We start from the raw sequence: 26070 nt of genomic DNA, 5'->3' as shown, positions 1-26070 counted from the left end.
TTCTGAGTTAGCCCAAAGAGCCTTGGGAGGAATCCTGGCGCCGGCATTGGCACGCGGTCTTTGGCCTGCAGTCTGCTGGAGGCTTCACGCTTGGCCTTATAGGCCTCTGATTTACCCATTAGCGCATCTTACACCAGGATCAGTGGTAGATGTTCGGTGGAGGTGGGATGCCATTTCAGCCGAGGCCACAGTGGTTCCTGAGTCTATTTTTAAAGCTCCCTCAGAAAGAATCTGGTTTGCCTAGACTTAATTAGATGGATAAAGATGATGCAAATGCTTCCCGTTGAACATTAAAGAGTTCAATATAGACATACCCTTTAAAGTTGCATTGAAACTGTGTGCATTTAAATGTACCATTGTAGATGACACTGAATACAATGTGAGCCTGCACCAGATAAGCATCTAACGGCATCCATTCTTTAGAAGCAGCAGTATTACTGCTAATGCTTTGGGAATTAAATCTTTAGCATGACCATGGTAAGGAACGTTTCAGAATAATAATAAAAAAAAACTCTTGCTACAACCGTTCAGCTCATCTGCATTATTTTCAGTTTGACATTTTCTTTGCCAATTTTCTGCTCTCTCAGGGGTCCTTTAAATAAAAAAACAAAGCACTGCACATTCAGACATAAAGGGCTGCATTTATAACAGCTTTTTGGCCTTTTAAACTTTTAAGTCATTTGCAGCATTTTTTTTGTTATGGTGCTTACAATGTAAAATTGCAGAAAGCTACAATTTAATTAAGGAAAACAATTATTTACAGTCTTCTCCAACACAAAGACTTTTCTTTCTTTCATCCATCCATCCATCCATCCATCCATCCATCTTATCCATTTTGCGTTCCACTTGTCCCTTTCGGGGTCCTTGCCAAATGACCTCCAAGGGAAGCCTCCTATGCTTATCAGAAGCAAAAAACATCCAGACAGTTACATTTTGTTGAGCACGACCAGCAACTGATTAGCCCAGTTGTTGGCCCACTTTAGGGTGACCAGGTAACCCTTGTCAGGGAGGACACTTTGCGCTAGGAGAGGATTTGTAAACTACCATGTTAACTGAAGAAAACCTGTTTTCAGTTAACATTGGTGATATGCATGATGATTATGGGAGACTGACCAATCAGCACATAGTAAGAACTCAGTGCTTTAGTGAAATCTAGATGCTTTTACTTGAAATGGTAGCTTACGAATCCTGTTGCAGCTCAAAGTGTACTTACTCCTTGACATGGATTATCTGGTCACTCTAGTCAAATCTTTCTCAAACCAATCCTGTAGGACCCCCAGATGGTCCATGTTTTTGCTCTTTATGGGGAGTTGGGAGGTAGCAAAAATGTGCACTGTTTGGCAGGGAACTGCGAGGGGGCAAAAACGTGGACTGGTCCCCGAGGAACAGTCTGGCAAACTGGGGTGAACGTCAAGGCAGAAATGCAGGTACCTGGTGAACATGTAAAGGGATACTGAGGACAGAATGCTCAGTGCAGCAAAGCCAGGTTAAAAGGGAACATTAAGCACAGAGGCTAATCAGACAATGAGAGAATTTCGGGGGGGGCCTTCCCAGCCTGGCTCATATTGACAGCTGTTATTGAAGATTGTTTTTTGCAATGTTACAGATGAGATTTGAGGTGGGCAGAGGCAGCAGGAAACATGAGAATGCAGGGAAGGCTCTGCACAGATTTCTCGGATTGTATTTTCAACCACCAATTTTACTTTCCAGTCGAAAGAGTGAAGAAAAGATAGGAGGAAGTTATAGATTGGTAAAAGTGCTTTTGGAGAACTGCAGCCTTGGTTTGGGTGCTTGAGGGGCACATAAAGCTGCGAACTGGGCAAAACCCAGCATGTTAAACATTTCTAACAGTGTAGTAATCGGTAGCCAGATGTTTAATAACCAAATACACAAACAAGAAGAAATATCTACAAGAAACACTGTAAAATAATTTTTTTTATGGCATAGCTATAATTCATAATTGGTGATGAAATCATCAATTTGAATGTTCATAATATTTACAAACACTTGCTACGCAAGTCTTTTACATGAAATAGACTTCTTCATTTTTTAATTATGACTAAGATTCTCCAGTAATGAGGAACACATAATGTAGACGTTAGCTGCACAAATTTTATATTAATTAAATTTTTTGTAAGAGGATAAAATGTTATAAAATGACACCCCCTCTTATGCATGTCTAATGATAAAATTAACCTATGGTATGGTATTTTGGAGACAACCTTAAAATAAAAAGGTTAATAATGGCCAATTAAATGGTTTTACACCATAAACATACACCTGGCAGAGGTTAGTGAGTGCCAGTTTCCTAGAAACAGCCTGGATGTCTAGTCAGATCCTCCTCATGGTAGAGTTAATACATGTTGGTTCTTTGTAATCAAATTTCCTCAGGGACACTGGCTTTGCACATTTTTCTAGGTCAGCTGAATGACTTGCGTGTGTCCACATTTATCACCAATTTGAAATTATGCTCACCATCTGCACTTTCTAATGACATCAGTTTATGACTCTCCTATAACATATCATTAGCATTAGCCATGGCTTCCTCTAATTTGCATAAATCAAGGGAAACATCATGAGGTTAATATCAAACACCTAACTTAAACGAGATTAATCGCTGTTATATAACATCTTCATGAGGAATACTTTTTCTGCCTATGTTTTGTTTATCTGAAAAGCTCCATAATTCTTAGCAATTTAACATTCTTTTAGGTACATCAAAATGCCCGTACTCCATGATACACTTAAGCCGTTTATTTCCAGTGTAAACAGAAGCAGAGGTCTTACAGGCAAGTTGTGCAGGCCCATGCAAAATTCCCAGCTGGCTTTTTTAGCACCGTCAAATGAAAATGTGATTGGACGGCTCCTCTAATTCTAACCATGGTTTACATCCCTCAGCGTACACTCTCCAGTCCCCTGGATAGGGCCGCTTGATGGGGACAGTGTTTTATGGTTGTGCTGAGGGTGTGAATTGGGATGCAGCAGTCTCGCCTTTCTCTCAGAATGTATTAAACTGTGCTTCCTTCAGAAGTACAGAAGCAAAAGGCTTCCTGAAAGTGAAGGATTAAGGGATGTTCTCAGAACAACGGCTTCCACATTGTCATACTACTCACTCTGTAAACAGATTAAACATCCCAGCTGGTTACTTTTATACCAGGCACCATAATGCGTGGAGAGCGCTGTCCTTCTACCTTGTTTTTTTTTTTTTAACTTGGAAACCCTTCTTTAGTCGATTTCTACTCGCCGGAGCACAAACAAATGTGTCCTGAGACTCAGCCTGTGCTTTGGCCGAATGGGAAATTAAAAAGTTGTCTGTTCCTTGGCTCCCACCTTACACAATCATACAGAAACGTGCAGACACACACCTCACTAACACTGACAATTTCAGTTTATTTGCTATAACAATGAATAGCGCTCATTTAGATAGCACAGTACTGCCTTGTGCCTGTAGCCTCCAAGATCGGCCCCAGACATCCCAAGGCCCTGAATAGGATAAGTCCTTACAGAAAATGGATGAATGGATAGATAGATAGTATAGTAATCTAAATATTAAACTTAGAAACAGGTAAATAAATAAGTAAATAAATATATTTGGAAAGAACCAGCCATTTTTTTATAGAATCTGAATAAAAACACTTTTCGCTTCTTTGGAAAAGAACCTTCCTGAATATTTGAAGTTTCTTAGATTTTCTTTACATTTATCTACAGTATCTGTTTGACCTTTTTGTATTTTGGCACACAAAGGATCACCCAGCAAAATGTCCTCGTCACAATCCCAGGGTTCGCCATCTCTTGCATTGGGGCGAAAAGCTTTGAACAGACGACTTCAGCTGTTGGATAATCATATTGAGCCGGTGCCAAAGGGGGCAGCAGTCTAAGAGAATAATGCAGTATTCAAGAACAAATTGAAATTTTGACCTAAAACAGATCTAATACCTTTGAAGTATGAATATGCAGTGAAAGTACACCTCAGAGAGTTACGTCCGACCTGTCATGTGCGCCTGACCCTCCTGCCTCCTCCCTAATGTGGCAATACGGTAAAATTAAAAGCAAAAGGGGAAAAAGCAAAAGTAATAAAGACAAGTTTTCTTATTCTTTTATTTTTAATTTATTTTACTTATTCTTTTATTTGTATTTACTTCACTTTCTTACTCGACATTTATTTCCTTTATTCTTTTTTAGGGAGTTCCTATGACTCTGTACCCTTTTCTTTGCCAAATTCCTGCCTTTGGGTCCTTTGTCTCGCAACTTGTGACAATAAGGGTTTTTACTTGGAAAGTTTTTATAGATGCTCTATATCTTACTGCTTAAGTTTCACCTAATTCACATTATTGTACATACACAGTAACATCTATGCTCGGCAGGCAGACTGGGTTAAACCAGGGCTGGGCAATATTATCCGCAAAGGGCCAGTGTGTGTGCAGGTTTTTGGGGTAACCTTTAGATCAGCTGTTGAAAGCCAGGTGTGAGGACTCTTCAGCCAATCAGTTCTCTAAAACCTGCATATGCAACAGCGCGTTATGGATAAGATTGCCAACCCCTGTTCTAAACCCTTCAAAGAACCAAAAAATTCAAATACTGACTTATACCGTCCCATAAATTTTTTCTTTTATTTATTTTGCCTTAAAATACATACCTACTGATATTCACCTTATTGAAATGCATCAGAAAGTAGTACATGAGCAGTAATATTGTTTCATGTAGAGACACTTCACAAGGCAGTAGGGTGCTATAGATGGAATCACTCAATAAAAACACCAGTATGCAAATCGAGCGTAAAAATATTCATGCCACTGTTTTGAAGGCAAGCTTAACTGTTGGGTAGATGTCAAATCTTATCAATAACATTGACGGTAGGCACAATTTTGTCTTTAATTCTTTAGTGCATCTTACCACAATAAGCTTCATCCAATGAATAACTTAGGAACTCGGTAGCTTGTTAAAATCAAGCTAGTTTTGTGAGTAACAAAGAGGAGGGACTGGGTGGTGCTGAGCAGAGCGTGGATGAAGCTGGAGCTATGTCATCTATGCTGTGGATGAGGACTCTCCAGTTCTCCTGAACAAAGCCGTTATAATTTAAATATTGGCCAACCTCAGAGTATGTTGAAGTCTCACAGGGCTCTGTGTGGGTTAGGCGAGTATCGAATCCCTAAAAGTGACTCTGAAGTAGTAATTGTAAACGTAAATGTGTCACGCGTATCACACATCTACCAGCAATGTCCGCATATAACCTTTAATAACCTTTAGCCTTTAACACTCAGCACTAGTGACTTCAATGTAGCTCGGTCACTCTGCCTCTAACCAGCAGCAGGACATCATAAAGAGGCGGCTTCCACAGAAGCGGAGCTGAACCGTCGCAATTCTCACGTGGCGGTCATTCTGCGGACAATCCATGCTGATGCCTCCCAGGACTTTTATTGGAGAATGCTCAGACTGCAGCGGGAAAGGTGTCCGTAGATGAGAACCAGTGGGACTCGGTACTGCGAAGGAGGCTTTTCGCCTTCGTTAAATTTATGTTGCCAATTGTTCTCTTATTCTTTTATAATTTGTATTCTCCTGAGTTCCTAACAAAAGAAAGCATCTCAATCGACGCGGTCCCCTATCGGTAACGCCGTACCCTGGCAGAGCTGCTGCCTCCGTCTGCCTCCTGCCACAAGTTTCCATACATCTATGAGATTGTTTTGTGCTAACAGCCCTGCTGGAGTATGAATGCATAACTGTTCGTAATCCAGTAAGCCCTCTGTGTCCTCTGCATTACTCTCAGGCTTATAAGGTAACCTTTAAGGCTTTAAGCTTCCCTTTTTATGACAGGCTATTCCGGAATGTGATCCTATACATAAACATCTCTGTGTACATGGAATCCATCGAACCGGTTAACAACAGGGATTGTCAACCTGTCCGTATATAGACAGCCATGTCCATGGCAAGACTCATCTGTGTCTGTCAAAAAACTATTTAGGCTATGTTTTTAAATGTTCAGGGTAAAAACTGATCACAATCCCTGTCATAATCTGCTATGGTGTTCACTTCTGCTTCACACTATGGTGTACAGCAAAATGTAATTTGCAGAAGTATTATTATACTATATTTTATATATCTTTGAATCAATAATAATAATACATCCACGATGCCGTAACATACACATTTAAATTTTTATGTTTTTGTTGCGGAGACCAACTTTGTGCAATTTGTAATAATTGGCCATTTTTGCACCGTGCATGCAAATAAGAAAACTGAAATATAATTTATTTACTCTGTTATGTCCTAATTTATTTTGGACTTTCGTAATAAAATTTGAAATTTGTGAGAGCAGAATAGGATGTTAATCACTGAGAGCTGGTGCTGGTCATTGTGTTACCGTATATATAAATACATCTATTCATTTCGCGATCTAATTTTTATGCTGCTTATTCAGTGAAGGGTTGCTGTGGGTGTGAAGCCTAACCCAGGAGGCAGGGGGCAGGAAACTGCAGGTCCACCCTGGATGACATGCAAGCCCATCACAGGGCACACCCACCCTCACACACTGTCTATGTCCCGACTATGGGCAAGTTAAAGGAACCAACTCACTGCACTGCATGTGTGTGGACCGCTGAAGAAATGTACACTTCCTGAAGGAAACCCACAAACACCCAGGAACAACATGCCAACTGTAGGCATATAGGGTCTGAAACAGGAACCCAGCCTGCAATATACTTGTTTATACAGAGTTCTTCACTGAGCTGACAGATTTCTCTTCAGAAATAGCATTCAGACCTCACCCTGCAACACAGCTTCTTTTCCCTGCATATGCTGCACAATACGTGCCACACATACATCAGCGTAGATACTGCTGACATTTTGTTCTTAATATGTATAAGAATACATATTAGTGGATTATTACCACCATTGTCTAGATAAAGACTAATATTGCTTAATAATAGATAAAGATTAATGTCATTTTCTACATCATTATGTCACCTTTGCTTTTCGTTTCATACAAAATATGAATGGTAATATTCTCAATCTACACCTTCACTAGAATTTACAGTTAGATTAAAGGAAGGCTTTCTAAAATAAATGTAAACCATACATTAAAGTAACACCATGACTAGTATGACCTATCAGTCATTATCAGTTGCAGCACAGAGGTGAAGGCTGGTTCTCTGGTACTTATCTGTTACAGGATACGTGTAACATATGTGTAAAGGCCGTCTAAGTGCTGTGTAATAGGAACATTAAAGAAAATATGAAACTTTATAAAGCTTTATAGAGTGTCAACGGCCAAATTTCTTGATAAGACAGATAAATATCTGCTATGAGAGCAGATAAATAAAATTAATGAATTACATTTTGATTGATCGATGTAATTACGGCCATAATTATAATTCTAGCTGTCTACTGACGCCTGCATACTAATGTTTCACTGGCAGGAAGCCATCTTATGAAGAGTGTTATCAGCCAAGCAGTTCCTTAAAAGCAGCATTTAGGAGACAGGTTTTCTATAAACAGGAATGAACTGTCACTTGAGCCGCTGAGTCTGCCGGGTGATCTCTTTGTCAGCTGCCCTTCATCCCCCCTTCCTGGCCTCTTTAGTCCCACAAGTCTCCTGATTACGGTCTCCATAGTAACTCTCTGTCTCTTCATGCGGCCACTTCTTCACTGGTCCCCTGTGCTCCGTCCTTTTATTGCCTGAACTCCCAGTTAGTGAAGATAGTTTGTACAGTATATGGAAGTCGCAACTTGGAGATCAGGTTACTCATAGACAAAAACGAACAGCATTACAAAGGCAACGTTCACATAAAAACGTCTTTTCAGTATGAATCTAAATTTGAAGCATTTGAAATCATTTATCCATCAGTTTAAAATGAATCTATTTATCGGGAAAATATTTGTTTACAGTTAGGAGAAATTGTTTGTGAATCTCTTGGAAAAATCATTATTTCTGCATGAATGGGTCCTAAAATGTGATCTAATCATAATCAAAGCCAAAGTAATAAACAAAGACACTTTTAATTAACAAACAACAGAATTTTGTATTGCCTACATAATGTGTATTTACTGCACAAATAGTTTAAATAATGATGGGAAAACATTTAGTAACTAGCGGAAGCTCCTTTACTGCAAATAAGCTCAAACAAACCAAAGGCTTCCTTTAGCTTCGGTACAGTGGTTAGGAAGTGTCTTGGTGCCATGCTCTATACAAACCTGTTTCTGCCCATGTTCTGGCCACGTTCAAATCATGCAGACAGAACACTGTGTACATGTACCAATACCTGCTTTTGTCTCATCTGTCTATTGAGTATTGTAGCAAACTTGCTGGGCAACAATGTTTTTTGAGATCAGTGGTCTCCTATGCGGTATCGTCCCTTGAATAGCAATCTTTTCTACTGTTTTTCTTATTGTAGACTTATGATCACAGACATAAACTGCAGATCTTTAGCTATAACCCAGACTGTCTGACTGTGTACTGATGGAGACCCAAGCTTGTAGAAATATTTTTGTGACACGTTCCAGACTCAGGAACATCAACTCTTCTTCTGATGCCCTTTAAACCTCTTCTGATTCGGCCACAATGCACTTGAAAGAAATCTGTTGCGAAGAGCAGGTAACTAACATTGTGCAGTTTTTTTTACAGGTCAAACCTACACCTGAATTGATTAGGACTTCAATTGCCCTTGCTTCAATGGGTCATTATTCTAGAGGTTCACACATACTTTTTCCATCAATGACCTTGATTGATTAAAGCATTTGTTCAATAAAGATAAGGCAATGTAAAATGCTATGTGTAATGTTTGTTAAATAGAACTGTCTTTATTTAATATCATGGCCTAGATGAAGATCAGATCTCTAAATTAACAAAAAGACTAAATAAACTATATCATACTATAACAATAAAGTATACATCACAATATGTATCCATAATCCAACCAACTGTCATGGTCAGGGGAACATCCAACACAACCCCAACCATGAAAACAAAGGGCAACAAATACATGCATAACCATTTGCACATTAAATTCAAACACTGCGCTTATATACTGACAAATCGTAGAGTCATTTGTTTGTTTTTCTACGTATACGACAAGGGATTCCTGACCTATCAGGTTTCAAGCTTTGCTGTCCAGTAAAATATCCGTCCATCTTCTACACCCACTTGTCCTCTTCACGGTAGTGGGGGTCAGGAGCCTATCCCGGAAGCTACAGGTACTGTACAATGCAGGGACTTCCCAGGACAGGGTGTCATCCCATGGCAGGGCACTCTCACATTCACACCTACGGATAATCTGATAACTACAAATCACCATAGCATGTTTAGACTGAGGGGGGTGGAGAGAACCAGGAGGAATCGATAACACTGGGAGAACACGCACACTCCACATACATGGAGTTAGGGCGGAAACTCGAACGGTCCCAGAGTTATGAGACAACAGTGTTAATCACTTTACCATGGTGCCGCCCCCAATAAAATATTAATTAAAATTAATTCTGATATAGATAGGCAAAAAAGTGCTGTAGTTTCCTCCATATAATTACCTATTGGTACTACTGAAACTGAAAAGATAAAAGGAGAAAATGATAACCATTACGGGGCGGCATGGTGGTGCAGTGGTTAGCACTGTTTCCTCACACCTCTGGGACCCAGGTTCGAGTCTCCACCTGGGTCACATGTGTGTGGAGTTTGCATGTTCTCCCCATGTCGTCGTGGGGTTTCCTCTGGGTACTCCAGTTTCCCCCCACAGTCCAAAAACATGCTGAGGCTAATTGGACTTGCTAAATTGCCCGTAGGAATGCGTGTGTGAGTGAATGGTGTGTGAGTGTGCCCTGCGATGGGTTGCCCCCCCCCATCCTGGGTTGTTCCCTGCCTCGTGCCCATTGCTTCCGGGATAGGCTCCAGACCCCCCGCGACCCAGTAGGATAAGCGGTTTGGAAAATGGATGGATGGATGGATGGATAACCATTACTGATGAATCCTCATAACCTCACAGACTGACGTGCACCTACCCGTGTACCGCTACTGCATCACATTCATTACGTACCAGTTTAATCTGTCAAGGTTACACAAGCACTTAGGGTTCAGCTGCTTGGAAGGATGATTTTACAAGAATGACGCATTATCATTTACCAACCAATCAGAGAGTCATCCCTATAGCTTTGGTGAAAGAGTAAAAAAAAAAACGTCTATTTCTTATTAAAAATACCCCCTCGTGGTCCCATCCATCTGCTTGTGACTCACAAAAATTATATCCAAAAATTTAGCAAGAAAATGCAAAAATGCTGCCTCCCTGTTCCACGGGTCTTGTAACTATCCATTCGATCCAGCTAATTAGGTGCCACACTAATAGTGGCAAAGTAATTAGTCTGGCCATGATTGTGCCTGATGACACACATTCAGATTGTCCGGGAATTCATAGACGGTAATCAATTTGTGGATATTAATACTTTTCTGTTGTTAAAAAGCTTAATGAAGCAGCACTCGCTTCTGTCTGGAACAATCATGATATTTTGCGGGCTGAGACGCGATTCGACCGAAGGTAAAGAATGGTATAAAGACAAATACACAAGTAGATTACTGTACATACAACACAAGTGTTTAGAATATGTATGTATTTTCTCCCATAATTAACACAATGACAACTATAATATAAAACTAATCAACTATAAGCCTAATCAAATTCTTTAACTAAAACTGGAATTTCTAAGGTTTTAGTCATGACATTTTGCTCAGTGACTTTTGGCATTTGTATTTGCAAATACACTGTAAAAATAATTATTTATCCATTCTTCCAATTTAACTAGCTAAAATAGCATTCTATAAAGTATATGCCGCATTTTGACAAACCTTTGGAATTTGCTGGGCTGAACTTATATGACTTTAATGTGTCTTCATTTTTTAAAAGTTTATTTTGTTATAGCAGAGTTTAATATCGTGTTTTTGTAGCTATGCGTAAAATACATGATTCACAAAAATGAAAATAATATGTAATTACAATTGTCATTTTTTTACCGAAATACCGGAATATTTTGCATATGTAGAATCGGTGGGAGGATACTGGTATAATAAAGTGACACAGTGCAATAATTGTTGTAGAGTACCAGCCGGGAGGTCAGAGGCACGCGAATGCACGAACCCCGCCCTCTGTCATTCACGTCGCGTTACCGCGGCAACGCGCAGGCAGCGTCGCGTGTTGCCGTTTGTTGCGGGAGGGCGAAGGAAGATGGAGGATACCATCAGAGACCCCGAAACCGGTGTGTAAACATTGGCAGATGTTACCTTTACGCCCCACTATGGGGCCACTCTGGAAAGTACATACGCATATAGACGACCGATTTGTTATTATCCGGCCCCGTTGTACCTGCCTTGCGTACGATAGAGATCTCCGCAGACCGGCTAAGTGTTAGCTAGCAATTCCCCGACACTGTCATGGTTTGTGTTGTGTGCTGCTAGCTTGTTAGCTAGCTCAGTACTTTTCAGTCAAAATAATATAAACTGCCTATTATTTTATAATGCAGGAAAATAAATATATGTAGGCGAGGTCGTTAGCAAAGCATTTAAGCGTAATAACAAGCTTGCTTTTGTTATTGCTATTTTGTTTGGTTTTTGCTAAAATGCTGGTGACTAAGTCACCTGCTGTAGCAGCTGAAATTAGGCATCTCCTCTCAACTTACTGTGCTCGTCGCATTTTTATGGTGTACTTCTGCATAGATCTGCCCCCTCACGTAAATAGTCATTTTATTTTTTGAAACAGTGAATATCTGGTTTTCAGCTTCAAATATCGGTCCCAAAATCGTCTTTTTGTTTATCTGTTTATTCATGAGATTTAAATGATCGAATTAAATATTCCACTCTTCAATTGAAGTAAATGCCCTGCCCTTTTAAGAGTGTCAGTTTTTTTTCTCCCAGGAACGGTGACCCTAAATGAACCTTGTTGCTTTAAAACGTTCCTACCGGTTTTGACTTCATTGAAAGTGTCTGGGCAGTGAATTGACCTGGAATATCAGAAACTCCTTTTTTTTTTTTTTATTTGCCTTGGCTCAGGTTGGATTACAGAGTGCTGCCCTCCTCTTCCATTTCATATGATGAATTTTGTTTTCTAATATTAGTATTTCTAATATGAATTTATTTCCGTTTTCTTAAGTGGATGGGGAAAGTGATTTCTTCTCTGGCGTGCGATATTACCGCAGCATAAAGAACAGAGGGGGAGCATGTTTAGTGTGGCCAAGTTGTTGTGAGTGTGGGACCCTCTATCTGTGGTGAGTGGAAGATGTACTGATATTTGTTGACAACACCCACCAGCGAACTGTGCTGGAATCTTCCATTGTGTTTACTGTTTTTCAGTGAGGGGTGTCGCCTGTGCATTTGTGTCCCTACAGTATGGGTCTGGTTAACTTACCAAAACAGAGCTTGCAGTTAACAGGCAGAAATGATAGCTGATCACACAGCATCTCCTTACAGCTTCTCACAATTCCTTAACATGAGTATAATATTTGTCATTGTCGTGAGAGATGCGTCATTCTAAAATTACTTCTTTTATGTGTTCTATTTGTATTTCTTAAATTATCATTTTAGATTAACAATGAAACATAGAATTTACAGTGTGTGTCCAATATGGCTGTCTACATCAACCACAGAACATTCATTGTAAAATTATGCTAAAGGTTAAAAAAGTACTGTATAACTCTGATAACCTGAGTATAATTTGTAATTCTATTATGCATTCCACATTTTCTGTTAAGGTTAAAAGGTTATAAATAACTTATATGCGGAATCTGACATGGCCTACTGAATGTTTTTACTATTTTAAATACTTGACCCACCATTGACTATTAGTTGTTAGTAAAATGAGGAGAATTACCTACTATTCAAAAAGCCCACATTCAAGAGAAGGGGTGTATATCTCTTCTGTCAAAGTGATTAGCATCTAGATACATGCTTTGCCATATGATGCAAAGAATACATTTAGAAGTGTAATGGTACATTGCAATTCAATTCAGCAATCATTCTATATTATTCATGTAAAATACGATACAGTTTGATTCAGTTGTGACTGAATGCAATTTAGATCAATTTAACGTGTATTGATGTGTCCTACTTTTTAAGTTAAAACATAAAAAAAATGAAATGTCACTTTATTCTGTGCAGCAAAAAAACTACTGAAGTTAATCGTAAGGTCTTAATATAAAAAAATTGCGTAATATACTCTAATTTTGACATGATGTGTGTCTAGGTGTGATGGGTTTATTGGTTTTTTAGATGATTTCTGTTTAACTTTGAGTCGGTTTTGGGGTTTTGAATCGATCCAGCAACATCTTGGGCCGGATTTCCGGATTGGTTTTTTGTTACAGCCTGTTTTAAGAGTCATGCAAACTGACATATTATTGAACTTTGGGCATTCAGATAAATACAGTGTATTTGGATCTTAGAGCAATGCGATCTAATGCTGACTCCTTGCCCGTGATGCATGAGGATGCACATGTGAGAAAATGAGGAAATGCTGATGTATAGTAAACAGCTTGACAGAGCAGAGTGGGTCTCTTTCAGGTGGTGAAGCAGGAGGAGAAGATGCTTTAGTGGGCAATGTTAACAAGCTGCTGGTCGTCCCTCAAGGTTACATGGGGGCGAAACGGAAGGGGCACCTCATCTTTGACGCCTGCTTCGAGAGCGGTGAGTTAAACATGTCATCATAAACAAGGCATAATAAAATGAACACACATACATCTAACATTCATCTAAAATAAATGAAAGATAAACTGTCCAGGAGCCACTTTAAATATCTGTTGTTTCCATCTGTTATTGGCATGGTTTGAAAGTAAGAGGGCGGGGTTTGGGGGCTAAGCAAGCAAAATAAATTTTTCAACCATTCTGTATTTTGCTGTGATTTGCTAGATATTATTGTTGACAAGTTCACAGTAAACCATTAATCTTTGGAATTTTTATTATACCAATGATCCTGAGTTAAGTTAGGAGCCTAACTTCTCAGGCTTTGCTAAGTTGCCTCTACAAACTTAAACTTCAACCGGCCTGTAATTGTTCTACCTGGTGTAGTTTAAAATATTTGTAAATATTTGATTATAACTTATATATACTTTTTATATATAAAGTATTTTAAAGTATTATATTTACTGTATACTTTTTCTGCATATAAAGAAATATGATGTATCACTTTAAAATAGGGTGAACTTGACTCAGATTTTTCATGACCTGAATTGCTTATCAAACCTGTAGTTTGTCGCAAATCCTGTTATTCCAAAAAGCTAATGGTTGTTCCTCCCAGGTCAGTCCAGCATTTGGAATCAAATTCATACGTAAGCCTGCACTCCCAAATGCACTTCGCAAGTGACTGTGATGTGTGATGTATCTAATATTTTTGAAATACTTATAAAAAATGAGATGCTTCAGAACAGCTGGTACCTCTTCCTGCTGTACAGTATCGAACCAGATAAAAGTTTTGCAGAAAATGTCCAGCTTATTTTTTGTTCATACTGGTTACTTACCATATTTCACTCCACAGTATCTGATATTCATAAGTGGGAATGATAAGGTTTCTGTCTGTATGAGGATGGACACATACATAGCTGAGGCAGCTGCTGTGTTAAATTACAGGTATGGCTCTTGCGGCCAATCATTTCAGTGGCTGTTCTTTAGACGAGAGGTAAAACCAGAAACAGGGATGTTGGGGATTTTTAGTTAAGATTAGCTGCCAGCTTTGAGAGATGTACTTTTGAAAGATATATTTAAAATAAAAACTGTCAGTGAATGTCAAACGGATTTCTTTAGGAATGATACTACCAGTGCTATGTGTAGTTATGTTATTTGTGAATGCTTGATGTCTCACCTCTGATTGGCTAACTATGTCTTAACCCACGTTACGGTTGGCCTATTGGAATGAGAGCTGATCTACATGTCAGGTGATCATTCTGGTAAAATAATGAATTTTAGTTCATTATTCTGTTGGGGGCAGCATGGTGGTGCAGTGGTTAGCACTGTTGCCTCACACCTCTGGGACCCGGGTTCGAGTCTCCGCTTGGGTCACATGTGTGCGGAGTTTGCATGTTCTCCCCATGTCGTCGTGGGGTTTCCTCTGGGTTTTTGGACTGTGGGGGAAAATGGTTGTTATGCAAGTCATTTCTTTTGTTTAAGCGCCATTTAAATTTAATAGAATATAATGCATTATTTACAGCAGGAATTGAGTAAATATGTTTATGTAAAATTTATATGTTTTTCTCGTAGTACACATTGACACACTACTTAATAAGCATTTAAGATACGTTTTTTCACATGTGAATGTGGTCATGCACTCTTTTGTTTTAATAATAAGAAAAGATCAGATTCCATATATACTTTTTATGGCCGAACCCAAATTGGAGTATTGTGACCATGACTGTGCCCATTAATGGCAATAATTAAAAACTGTGATGCATTATCTAAGTGACTGCTCTGTTACTTTGTCAATCTCCCTGCTGAAAACTGTAATTAAGCAGAGTTAATATTTGACAAACACTTTGCAAATGTTGTTTGATTAGCACTTTAAAACAGACTGAATGTAGAGGTAATGAAAGTAAACCCCCCTTCCACCAACCACCCACCCCCCCCCCCCCCCCCCCGAAGAAGGTCAAGTGTTTAGTGGAGAGGGTTTCAGAGCTGGAGTGATGGTGAATCACTGCAGCTCTGCAATGTTCACAATATCATTGCCTGTTCAAGAGACAACAGGGTAGCTTTCATATTCCTGACTGGCAACTGGTGCAGTGCGCTGCAGTAATGAAGCTCACCTTCAGCAACCTAAAGCCCGCTGTCATGACACAAAAAGCCTTTGAGCAGAACTCACATGTTTTGTATATAATGTATGTTTACAGGGGGAATGTCTCCTTTGTTAGCAAAGACATACAATTGCTGGGGGTGGGGGAGGTCCTTGAATTGGTTCTATAAACTGCACAGTATAAGTTTGTTATGATGCTCTTATTTGAATTGCTAACATTTGTTTTGCTTTGTGCAAGCTGTATTACCTTTTTGAATCTTTTTTTGTACAATGGTAAGTCTACATATATGATTATATAAATACGACAATTAACCTATTACAGATGCCAGTCACAAATGTCAGTACACTGTTTTTGTGTCGGTAGCTACGAGTTAATCCAAAATAATTAGACAATAATTGTATATCCGTGTCTTGGATGAGTTAGTGCTGTATGGAGAGTTGATCCATGACAAGTCATACTTTTTTTTTTTTTAACTGGGTGAACTGTACTAAAATTGAAATTGCTAAGGATAATACTAATAGTATTGTAACTAAATGATCTATTAAATCAGAGCTATAAATTAGGCTACATAATTTCGGTTTATTGTTTTTGACAATATACTGCAGTGACATTAAGCAGACCAAAACTAAATATAATTGTACTGCAAATCAGAACCTACAGAATATCCCAATATATTTATTTACAGAAAGGTCTACCTTCTAGCAGTTAATGTTCAGATAGCAGGAATGATTATGTAATATGAGAATTGATTGATGTCACCAATGAGCAATGCGTACATACTGTAGCTGTGTCAGAGAGCCCAGCCGGAAGGTTGCAGTGATTTGGAACTTTTGGAGTTAGATAGAGAGTCGATACCAAATGGAGAAAAATAATCCAGGGATTGAAAAACAATAAGGGCCAATGTTAGAGGTTTGGGAGAAGTGGAGTGATGGTGGAGAAAAACATATGTTTAGAGGGATAATATAAATAAATAATCAGGTGATTTTTTATATGATATATTTCTCCCAGTTGACATGCTCTGAGGACCTTAGACATTGATTAATGGGCTTTGGGCTCCCAGACTGAGATCAGTTAACATATATGACATTACCCCGATGTCCCTGGTTCCGGAAATTCTCGTGAATGATTTATGGAATTGATATTAATCTCTTTCCAGTAAATGCATTACTGAAGTTGGAAACGGAGGGGAATTGATGTTACCGCGCTAATGTCAAATTAATGTCCTGTTGCTGTTTCAGCGGAGCAGTACTGCAGCTACATTTTTAACCACTTATGAGCTGATGGCTCATGGTGTGAATTGCAAGGGGAATATTACCTTTTTACCATTCTGGTCTGATTTCCTGCCCTACTGATGCCCTGCCGATAGTTTTGCTGTTGAACGGCTGTGCCGTAGGGAATCCGCATGCCATAAAGATCCATCCGGCCAGCAAATGGGAGCCGAACTGTAGTGACCAACATCATCAGTCGTCTGTTTCTTGGCTCGGCTGTCAGCATATAGTGTAATATGTTCTTCCTTGTCTCTGTCAGTCCATTTGATTAACAGTTATCACTCATGATTAATTATCGTAAATATCCATGAGATGTACACATCAGTGTGATTGATGTTGCTGCTGACGTGCATCCAGCTAAGCCCAAATCTTTAATCTCCATGAGAAAACGAGTTTGCTGACAGTTCAGATGACTCCTCCCTGTGTATGAACCACACTTATTTGTTTCCCCTTTTTAATTTAATCCCATCGCTCTGCCCTTCTGACGTTGTCATCTTCCAGCTAACCTGTTTAACGGCCACTTTGTTTAACGTTCCACTGACAGCGTGGCATTCATTTCTGTAGATTCTTAGGAAAAACATTGATCAAAAAGACACAGCTTTCTGTTTGTTTTGGTTGTAAGAGTCTCTGTGAGGATCCAGTACAAAGTCCAACAAGGTGATGTCAGAGCCCACTGAGGCATGGCAATACCGGGAGCCTCTGAAACAAATGGGATTGGAAGGCACAAGTGGAACCACTCGTCATGTCACCACCGTCTTCCTGTTAGCCTCGTCCCTTGACAGCGATGTCTGCTCTTAACATCGGGTAAAATGACCCAGTGATGTCAGACCCTTTGAAGTGTGCCACTCACTTCATTTCATGAACACAGCCTTATGGTTTGTAATGAAAGAGGAATAAATTATTGTATTTAATTGCATTTTAAATACATTTCAAAGCCATTTGGACTTTTTTAGTGTTAATTATGGCTAGGGGTTCCTAGCCGTCTGTCTCGCTATAGCAAAGATTCCTGTCATTCCAGCTGTGTGATTAATCTTTTAGTCACTGAAGCTATGATATATTTAAATTTTTTCTCTGACTTTTTTTATGATGCCCCATTTGTTCACTCTTAAATTCCAGATGAAACTTGATTCATTAAATGATATCCTCGAGAAGATTTTCATATGTAAACAAAAAAGTGCAAATTCTTTAATCAATTTAAGAACATGCATCTAATGCTGTTAGTATTTGTGAATAAGTGGCTTGTGAAAAGTGGAAGTCAGGCTGGGAGCAGTCACTCTTTAAGCAGTCACTCTTTAAGCAGTCACTCTTTTAATCGCGTACAGGATAGTGAAGGACCTGCAGTCCAGTTTGAGCATTTTCACCATTACAACACAAGCCACAGCTCCATTACAACAGCTCTCCTTTCACACCATTGTGAGCGTTTATACCATTGCAGCACAAGCCACAGCTCCATTATAGCAGCTCTCCTTTCACACCAGTGTGAGCGTTTATACCATTGCAGCACAAGCCACAGCTCCATTACAACAGCTCTCCTTTCACACCAGTGTGAGCGTTTATACCATTACAGCACAAGCCACAGCTCCATTACAACAGCTCTCCTTTCACACCAGTGTGAGCGTTTATACCATTGCAGCACAAGCCACAGCTCCATTAGAACAGCTCTCCTTTCACACCAGTGTGAGCGTTTATACCATTACAACACAAGCCACAGCTCCATTACAACAGCTCTCCTTTCACACCAGTGTGAGCGTTTATACCATTACAGCACAAGCCACAGCTCCATTACAACAGCTCTCCTTTCACACCAGTGTGAGCGTTTATACCATTGCAGCACAAGCCACAGCTCCATTAGAACAGCTCTCCTTTCACACCAGTGTGAGCGTTTATACCATTACAACACAAGCCACAGCTCCATTACAACAGCTCTCCTTTCACACCAGTGTGAGTGTTTATACCATTACAACACAAGCCACAGCTCCATTACAACAGCTCTCCTTTCACACCATTGTGAGCGTTTATACCATTGCAGCACAAGCCACAGCTCCATTACAGCAGCTCTCCTTTCATACCAGTGTGAGCATTTTCACCATTACAGCACAAGCCACAGCTCCATTACAACAGTGTGAGAATGGTTTCATACCAGTGTTTCTTTGAGAATAATTAACCTTTCAATTTTACTGAAAGAAGGCTTGGCTAAAGCGTAGGTTTCCATTTAGCTATATTTATTTGCACTTCAGGATTTTTAATGCATTGCTGAATGCTTACTGATCATTCTGAAAAAGCTTTAGTTTAGCTTTGGTACTGCACTAAAATAGATGTAAATACTATTAGACCCTCAGTAAATGAACTACCCCTTTTCACTTGATCTGGAAGCAGGACAGAATTCCTTTCATGGTCTCACCGAGTGAATAAAGGGAGAACATTACTACGAGTTCTAGGCATCATCTGGCGTAACATGATAGATGATGCTACTTCAGATTTAGGGAAACTAATAGAGTAAATGAATAAATAACATTGTGCTAGTATTAAAAGTTTTATATATAATTCTAAATGCATTTTTGTGCCAAATTCATTTAAGCATTGAGAGACTATTATGTATTATTAGCGACAGGTATCTGCATTTTTTTATAGCTGATTAGTATGTGTAAACAGGTATAAAGAGCACTGGTGATAATATTGCCAATGTTAATGTTTAACATGTATTTGCCTAATGGTTTTAGTTGTAATATATAGCCTACACATGAATACAGTTTTATTTATTGTAGGATTTAAACTAAGGGAATTATATTTCTGACTTGATTCCAGAAAAAATGCTGTCAAAATAACAACAATGTATTCCGCAGGCTGACCCGTCACCCCTCCTCCCAGCTAATTCTTACTCCTCCAACACCCCCAGCCGCTAATATTTCTAGAATTACTCGAATTTGTAGTTACCTAGAAAATTTGTAAAATAACTGGAAATGTGAACGCTAATGAATGTGTTGTGACATGTATCTCTGAAACTGTGCCTATTCATTTAGGGGTCGATTCTTAACTTTTGAATTTAGTGTATTCTCCTCTAATCAGCATTGACACGCCCACCACACTTAAGCCGAAAAAGACGGCATGGCTGTGTGAGCAGTACAAGTAATTCATCCAGCAAGTAAAAGGGGCTACACCCTCAATGATTTTGGTAACGAGCAAAATGTGGAACATCGACTATTTCATTTACATTGTGAAATGAAGGAATGGTGGCAGCCTACAATGCGTTTCTTTGGTCATTCTCATAAACATGAGCATCCTTTGACAACAACCTGCGTTACGGTGAAGTACAATGTTTGAATTTTGTCCAGAGAAATTGACATTACTGTAACTTATCAGGTGTTTTTTTAATTATGTAGCCTAATTTATAGCTCTGATTTAATTGTCCCTCAACTATTTTCCCAAAATAGGCTCTACCATTGCAGTTTTAAGGTTAAATAAGTCTGAATTAGATAAAATCATTTTAAAAAATTTCAACTTTACTGCAGGAAATCCGAAATAGACAATCAATTAGTGTAATAAAATCTACATTCATATCTTCAATTGTTTTATATTGTCATTTGTTTTATCTGTAACTGATGAACTACAACAGGCCAAAATCAACATTTTAGGAAATAATATTGTGGGCCAGGCCAGACCCAGGCATCAGCAGCAGGGACGAGACGAGGTGATTTTAAACAAGACAGTTCTTTTATCGTAGCCCTTAGAAGGACTAAGCAAAGACAACAACACTACTCTGACCAGCGCAGCAGGGAAACTCAGGGAGGTCTGAGGTTGGATGGTAAGGCAAACCCACAGTAGTCAAATAGCATCTGAAGTTACGCGCGGATCGGACTGGAGTCACAAATAACACAAGCACTGGCACAAATGAGAGACTGGGAACGCAATAAGTATTTACAGTAACACAAACGACGGGCTATTCACATATTCACGCATACCTACACGTCTACCAAATTAACTGTAGAATGGTTACCAATGAGGCGAGTGTCCTGGTTAATTGGGGATCCCTAACCTAGTACAGGGCTGTTCAAATCACATTCCTAGTGGGCCAAGGACTGCTGATTTTCCAGCCTTCCTTTACCTGTGAGCCAGTTGTGAAGCCTCTAGCCAATCATAATGAGTAATTATTAAACTACCTGGGAGAACTGAGAACAAGGCCTGCATTTGGAATGGATGTCCAGATTTGAAGAACCCTGATCTAGTGTATGTCGTGTATGTATGAAGTTTATGTATGTATGTGTACGAAAATATGGGATGAATCGGAATTCGGGAAGCATACGATGCATTCAGCGTTGGTCAGCTGAAGTACATCGAGATGAGGGCGTCTCTGTTCCACTCTCAGACGGGTGCAAGTACATTCACTGCAGCTTAAGATTGTGAGGATGCGCTACTTTGAACCTTTGATCCTGTATTTTACTTATTTTAATTGAAATAATTACTTTTTAATGGCCCGCTCGTTTAGCCTAATTTATTCACTTGCTAGGCGTGTTTACAAGGTATGTCACTTGAATTCTGTGTAATGGCAATATATGTTGTATATATTTCTTTATAGACCTACTATTGTGTTATGTAATTCCTATGTAATTATATGAATTATTCGCATTCGTTTGTAAATGGTACTTGTTAGCAAGTTTAATTTTGTTACATCTTTCTGAAAAGATCTGCAGTATTGCATTTGACCATGTAGAGATGAGTAACTTAATGCAGCCCTAATACATATTACTACATTCCCTGGACGGCACAGTCACCCCCCTCCCTTATCTAATCACTACTCCTCCCAGACCCCCCAAGCTCTAATCTCTAGTCTTTCTACAGTAGTCGTGCATGGTATCTATTTTTTTATACCGTCATACCGTCCATATGGAAGGGGGCAGGGGTTTGCCCATTATAAATTTAATCAAAATTTTACGGTAATACCACCCCAGTCAACATTACACACTATACCCATGTCTTCAAATGAACATGACATGATTAATTAAATACCCCCATAAATTTTGCCAAGTTGCCCTCTTGCCCATGCTACATTTTGGCGACCAGCTGCCAGACTGCCTCCAATAAATTTTGCAGAGTAAGGCGGTTGGCAATGCAAAAACAATATGGATTTCTTTATAGAATATTCAGAATTCATATTGCGGCCCTAAGAGAATGATCCATACTTTTATATTCGCTTAGTTTACGAGCTTCTGCAGCCTCCCTTTCGGTCCAATGCTGCTGCTTCAATTTTTGGCCGATTTTGTCTCAGGTGTACATTTCCATCTATATAATGTTCTTGTGAAGTGGTGATAAGATCCATCAAAGATCAAACAGGGTGAAAGTGGAACAGAGGGTAAACTGGTGCACTTATATGTTTGATAATCTGTATCTTTATACCTTGGTGGTGTTCCATATTAAATTAAGATCAGCTTTTTAGCTTTTATGTTTCGTTATTTATAATTATGATCATATTTTTTAAGTGAGTGAGAAAGTAAAATCTCTAAGACTTTCCCATTTAACCATTATCCACCATAGAGTAAATCGAGTAATAAGATCAAATTGAGTTATGCGGAGTCACCCTTCCCTGTCACTAAGCACTGTTGCCACCGTTTTTTTTTTTGCTGTTTGTCTCAAAATTTGAAGATACTAAGTTTGGAAAGGACCTGGCAAATAATATTTGAGTAATCATGCTGACAAGATCAAGTGTCTGAGGCTGCCCTTCTCTTTTTGATCAGGTCCTTATATTCATCCAGTGTCTGTGGTGGCAACAGCAGACTGGTCCCAATATCATGTGTATTCCCCATTCATGGAATACTACATCATCATCATCATCATCATTATTATCATTATCATCATGATTATAATCATCATCGTCATTATTATTATTATTATTAATATTAGGAAGAATAATGAATTCAGCTCTATTGGTTTGTTTCATTACTGTAGGACAAAGGTCACCTACTGTCACAACTCAGTTGCTCCCTAGATTAATTCCTTTGTAACTCTTTGTAACTTTGTATCTCTTGCTGTAAAAAAGGTTGGAGACCTGCCCTCTGACTTCTTTTGGTTGCTTCGTTAATCTTACATTCATTGACATTTATTTGCTCAATATTTTAATTGCCATTGGGAAACACATATAAAACACATTTTGGTCTATCTTGCGATGAGTAAGCATCATTGAACTGGACTGAGTGATGCAGTATCTGTGCGCTGATACCAGTAGTTTCACAACAATACAACAGTGATAACTGGTGTTAGTGACTCAGGCTCTGCTGCTTTAGCCCTGCCCCCCTGGCAGATGAACTCTTCAGGCCTGGTGGTCTTATTCAAGTGAGCCCTGTACAGTTTGCACTTCCCCCATTATCGAGTGACATGGGCAGGCGAGCATGGCTTGTCACTATAGCAGTGAGGCAGCTGAGGGGCCGTATAATTATGATAAATACATTCATTTTAAGGCTAGTAAAAAGCATGAGGGAAGCATACAGGATGGAAAATACACTGCAATTTAGTGGATGGCTATTGCAAGTACAGGCACAAAATGGTAAAAAGTCTGTGTGAATGGTATATAATTAATAGGTGAGTTCGTCTGAACATAGCACTCCATGATATTCTGAATTTACTGTTTAATCTAATGACTAAAATTAAAGATGTGTTAATGTACTGCATTTCTTGCTGACTGGAGGCTGCCATGATACTGGACATGACGTTAAGAGATTTAACACATTTCAGTCAAATTCGGAATTCTGTGGCTTCTCTGAGAGATCAAGATGCATTTTCATTGCTCCTTTAGGTCAAGGGTTATGATCTTGGTCTTTGAGCATATACAGGATGGACACTGTATGAAATGGTCATGATCGGAAATACACGGTAAGAATAATACGTATCCCTAGCCTTAACCTATAACGGTGTGTTAGCCTGAAGAATAACATAAAAATTCTGTTTATTATTACCCATATTTCTAAATGAACAGTACTGTACACTTTGCATGTCAAATTACTTATGGCTCTATTTTGATGATCTAACACAAAGCGTAAAGCGCAAAGGGCAACTAACATTTATGGTTGTGTCCAAATCCATTTTGCTATTTTGACAGCAGAAAAACCAGACTTTGCACCCGCTGTGGGCGCAAAAATGGTGTCCTAAATTATTCAGAGGTGTGTTTTGGGCGTCCCAGGCAATGAACCAATGGGAATGGGTCGTCACCTCACCTTTAGAAGGCAGCGACGCATGATCTGTGGCGGATTGCTATTACGATGGCGCGTTTGCCCGGCGAGCCAGATTGCTATTCGGCTGAGGAAATGGCCGTGCTCATGCGCGAGGTGAAAATGCGTGAGCACATCACCGAACATGAGCACCACTGTTACACCTACTGTAAGCTTTTTGAGGTGAAGCAGGCGTGGGATGAGGTAGCAGTGAGTGTGTCCTCGTTCCTGGCATCACCTGATCATCCGCGCAGTGATGAAAGTGGTATAATGATGTCAGAAGATGGGGAGAACAGAAGCTCGCTGCTGAACGAGAGCACAGGCGAGCATTCAAAAATTAAAATCGTGCTTTGAAAAGTGAACTGTGCATAATGTACAATATATAGATCTGTAAGAGTACCAGATCTGAAATGTGTGCATTGTCCACTACTCTAAGCAGAGTTCACTAGATGTGTCTTGTCTTTTATATTTTTATAGTTTAGAGTTATTAGACGCTAACTATACATGACACTAACTTTATTGCGGTGCGTACACCATCATATACTCCCTCAAATGATGGCTGTGTGTTATGGACAGTAGCAATACTGTTACTGCATGTACTTGAAATAGCACCAATGAAACCTTCGTTGCTCAGGAAATGCTGCGCAAGAGCTCTGGCACTCTCTTCCATATTTAATCTTTTGGCATCCCAGTAACACTCTCATCGTGTGCCATGTCGTGGAAGAGCCAACAACATTGACCAAAGCAGTGCCTATATGTAATTTCATGTTCATTGTTTATATATTTTTCATTCAATACCATCTTAGGGGGCGGCATGGTGGTGCAGTGGTTAGCACTGTTGCCTCACACCTCTGGGACCCGGGTTCGAGTCCCTGCCTGGGTCACATGTGTGTGGAGTTTGCATGTTCTTCATATGTCGTCGTGGGGTTTCCTCTGGGTACTCCGGACCCCCCGCGACCCAGTAGGATAAGCGGTTTGGGAAATGGATGAATGGATGGAAATTTACCATACTTGAATGAAAATTGTATGTTGTAAGTCACCACCTGTCACTCTTGCTTTCAAAATTTTGTAGTAACAGCAGTGATTTCTGTTTCATCCACCTATTATCTAATGGGTTCGGGGTGGGGGGGGGGGCTTCAGAATGTCCCAAATCGCACAGGACACAATGGGCAAAGCAAAGACATTGCTTTTCCTAATGGCTCTGCAGGACAGAAATCCAATGTACCATGCAGAGAACATACGAATTCCACCCAGATATGTTATACTGTGCTGTTGTGTCAGACACCAGGCCCAGAATGTTCTACTGCTAATTTCTGTAACATTTACTTATTTACACATATTAGCACTCTTACACCTACCAGCCACCTACTCATTTTTTCAGAAAGTTCAGTTCATGTATACAAACCATACTGCATTAACCAGTGACATAATCTAGTGTCAGAATGACAGAAATTACCTTCTTAATGGCTGTACCTACTGAAGTGGTTCAGGGTAACTTCAGTATCTCTTTGTCCCTGCTCACTGTCGCACTGTGCGTCAAGAGAACAACAGTTAGGCTACTGCCAAAAACATCAAAGGTGTCCACACTACCCTTGAACACCTGAACAGAAGGAACATCTATGCCAGGATGTTATTTGTCGACTTTAGTTCACCTTTTACCTCTATTCCTCCTGAAAAGCTGATGTGAAAACTCTGGTCAGTGGGCCTAAGTAATTCCTTCTGCATTCATGTCCCGGACATCCGGACAGGAATCCTCTAAGTGGTAAATATTGAGAACAAAGCCTTATCTCCTCTGATTCTCAACATGGGGACTCCCCAGGGCTGCTACCTGAGCCCATGGCTGAACTTCCTCTTCACCCATGACTGTG

The 26070-nt window shown here is 39.6% G+C and overlaps 1 protein-coding gene across 5 annotated transcripts in view; it reads left to right on the top strand.

The window, feature by feature from the left end:
* The first annotated feature begins 11146 nt into the window (after positions 1–11146).
* Positions 11147–26070, top strand: part of agbl4 (AGBL carboxypeptidase 4) — a 298733-nt gene continuing 283809 nt past the window's right edge. For all 5 annotated transcript variants that reach the window (XR_007388912.1, XR_007388913.1, XR_007388911.1 and 2 more), the window contains exons 1-2: positions 11147–11229; positions 13523–13645. Coding sequence is in view for 2 of the 5 variants with exons in the window: in XM_049005141.1 (XP_048861098.1) it covers positions 11199–11229; positions 13523–13645 (154 nt within the window). In the remaining 3 variants the exon portion in view is untranslated. The remainder of the gene's footprint in view (positions 11230–13522; positions 13646–26070) is intronic.

Source organism: Brienomyrus brachyistius, unplaced genomic scaffold, assembly GCF_023856365.1.
Source record: "Brienomyrus brachyistius isolate T26 unplaced genomic scaffold, BBRACH_0.4 scaffold152, whole genome shotgun sequence".
Classification (NCBI taxonomy): domain Eukaryota; kingdom Metazoa; phylum Chordata; class Actinopteri; order Osteoglossiformes; family Mormyridae; genus Brienomyrus; species Brienomyrus brachyistius.
The sequence above is the reverse complement of the archived record's forward strand: the minus strand, read 5'-3'. Positions and strand labels throughout refer to the sequence as shown.